Source organism: Rasamsonia emersonii (genome assembly GCF_000968595.1).
Source record: "Rasamsonia emersonii CBS 393.64 chromosome Unknown ctg1118621760969, whole genome shotgun sequence".
NCBI lineage: Eukaryota > Fungi > Ascomycota > Eurotiomycetes > Eurotiales > Trichocomaceae > Rasamsonia > Rasamsonia emersonii.
This window is the reverse complement of record NW_013562666.1, coordinates 1-2,247: the sequence shown is the minus strand read 5'-3', so window position 1 is coordinate 2,247 and position 2,247 is coordinate 1. Positions and strand designations below refer to the sequence as shown.

Here is a 2,247-nt window from a genome sequence, read left to right as displayed (position 1 = left end):
CGTAGACAGTAGGCCCGCAAGCGTACCAGGTGACCTTTCGCCCCTCAGGATCGATGGGAATAAATGGGACTTTGGACCGCGTCAACGAGTTATAGACTTTCAGAGGAGGTAATCGAGCGCTGGCTTCGGGGTGTAACGTAGGCTGCTGCCACGGGGGCTGCTGGCGGGAGGAAGCCATTCTCCTGGAGACAGTGAAAGCAGAAATCGATGGAGGCCGCCGTCTGATTCGATACGTCAAGGAAAAGGCGAATCGGGGAGGAAAGAGTGTCATAAAGAAGGTCGACGAGACGAGTAGGAGGGGGGAGAGAGGGGCGCTTTACGCAATGAGGGGCCGGTGACTCAAAAGAACTGGCGACAAAAAAAGACCAGCCGCATCAACAGTGATCTCGGCCAGCAAGCCAGAGCGCTGAATGGCTGGGCGGGCTGCGGGATGCGGGTGACGCATGCCCTAAGCCCTACTGGGCAGTCCGCTTTGGGCGAGCTTCGAGAAAAAGAAGTTTTGGATAAGGCTGCAGCAGCTTCAACTTGCCCGCTACGGCAGCACTTCGGACTGGATTCCGGGATTGTCAGCTCGTTGCTGGGAAGAACAGCGAGCGTCACAGGTTACTGGATCTATAAGAAGCCATCCTCGCCATGCCTTCGCCTTTTCTCACGCCGGGGACCGTGTCCCGCCCGGACGAACTGGCCATCCTTCACCTCCGCAGAGACCTGCTTATCCCCACCATTTTGAGAACGTACGATGATGAGGATCTAGGATATGAGGAGGGCAAAGTCACGAATACTCGGTTCGGTTCATTTCCGCACAGCACCCTCATCGGACAGCCGTGGGGCTCGCAGATTGTCGCCTCCAAAGTCGATACTGGATCTCGAGGTCGCAGACCGGCACAAAAACCGAGCGATGATGGACAGCAATTGAAGCGCAAAACAGAGGAGCTAGATTCGCCCAATGCAACAGACGAGGCAAGGCCTCTGAAAGCGGCCGTCTCGGCGTCGAGCGGATTCATTCATCTGCTTCCTCCGACACCCGAATCATGGACCGCATCTCTTCCTCACAGGACGCAGGTTGTCTACACCCCAGACTACAGTTACATCCTTCACAGGCTTCGCGTGCGGCCTGGTAGCACCATCATCGAGGCTGGCGCTGGAAGTGGTTCGTTTACACATGCGGCGGCTCGCGCAGTATTCAACGGGTATCCCACGGATCAACCGCCTTCGAAAAAGAGGAGACTGGGGAAAGTCTGCAGCTTTGAATTCCACGCTCAGCGCGTTCAAAAAGTCCGAGAAGAGATTAAGCAACATGGGTTGGATGGGATCGTCGATGTGACACACCGTGATGTCTACAATGACGGCTTCCTTCTCGGTGATCCAAAGACCGGCCGATCGCCCAAGGCCAATGCCGTTTTCTTAGACCTACCAGCCCCGTGGCTGGCCCTTAAACATCTCGTCCGTGATCCACCATCTGGTTCCGAATCGCCACTAGACCCCTCTTCTCCTGTTCACATATGTACGTTCTCACCTTGCCTCGAGCAGGCACAGCGAACTATCAGTACCCTCCGACAATACTCGTGGCTATCAATATCAATGGTAGAGGTCAGCCACCGCCGCATTGAAGTCCGGCGGGAACGGTACGGGTTGGATGCTGAAGGCGTACGCGGCGCAGTGGTGTTTCCTAAATCAGTGGACGAAGCCGTCTCGAAACTCCGAACGGTCGAAAACCGCCAGAAGGAATGGCGCAGGCACCAGCATGAGCGAAGAGACGGCGATGGTACGTCTGAAGATCGGACAAAAAGAGAAGAGGAGAATGAGAATGAAAGTAATAGCGCGGACCACGTTGAGGATGCTACCACGACATCTTCATCTCAGTCACAGATCCCATCGTACGAGCAGGGCCGCCTGGTCCACCGCACAGAACCAGAGATCAAAACACATACATCGTATCTCGTGTTTGCGGTTCTGCCTCGTGCCTGGTCTGAAGAAGATGAAAAGAGATGTCGCCAGGCGTGGCCATCCCGACGTCAATCCGGTGATGGTGCGGAGGCACAAGAACCAAAGACCAAAAGGCAAATGAAGAGGGAGGCTCGAGCACAACAACGACAGCAACAGCAACAGCAACAGCAGATCAGCCAAGAGCAGCAGCAGAAAGGAGAAGAAGCTACTGAAGAGCCAAAGGATGAGAGTGCAATGGATATTGATGAGTAAAGCGACCTAATTCGTTGGTTGGCCAAAAATAAAACGATAGAGAGAAAA

At 54.7% G+C, this 2,247-nt stretch overlaps 6 protein-coding genes across 6 annotated transcripts; 3 read left to right on the top strand and 3 right to left on the bottom strand.

Annotated features, from left to right (window-relative positions):
• On the bottom strand, positions 1–316 carry T310_9096 (uncharacterized protein; the record flags this gene model as incomplete). The annotated part of the gene is made up of 1 exon (XM_013468368.1): positions 1–316. A coding segment is annotated over one exon (316 nt), but the record flags the coding sequence as incomplete, so codon positions are not given.
• On the bottom strand, positions 90–374 carry T310_9095 (uncharacterized protein; the record flags this gene model as incomplete). Its single annotated transcript, XM_013468367.1, has 1 exon — positions 90–374. A coding segment is annotated over one exon (285 nt), but the record flags the coding sequence as incomplete, so codon positions are not given.
• On the top strand, positions 296–730 carry T310_9094 (uncharacterized protein; the record flags this gene model as incomplete). Its single annotated transcript, XM_013468366.1, has 1 exon — positions 296–730. A coding segment is annotated over one exon (435 nt), but the record flags the coding sequence as incomplete, so codon positions are not given.
• Positions 453–743, top strand: T310_9093 (uncharacterized protein; the record flags this gene model as incomplete). Its single annotated transcript, XM_013468365.1, has 1 exon — positions 453–743. A coding segment is annotated over one exon (291 nt), but the record flags the coding sequence as incomplete, so codon positions are not given.
• On the top strand, positions 619–2,199 carry T310_9087 (tRNA (adenine(58)-N(1))-methyltransferase; the record flags this gene model as incomplete). Its single annotated transcript, XM_013468364.1, has 1 exon — positions 619–2,199. A coding segment is annotated over one exon (1,581 nt), but the record flags the coding sequence as incomplete, so codon positions are not given.
• Positions 1,864–2,205, bottom strand: T310_9086 (uncharacterized protein; the record flags this gene model as incomplete). Its single annotated transcript, XM_013468363.1, has 1 exon — positions 1,864–2,205. A coding segment is annotated over one exon (342 nt), but the record flags the coding sequence as incomplete, so codon positions are not given.
• Between the last annotated feature and the right edge of the window lie 42 nt (positions 2,206–2,247).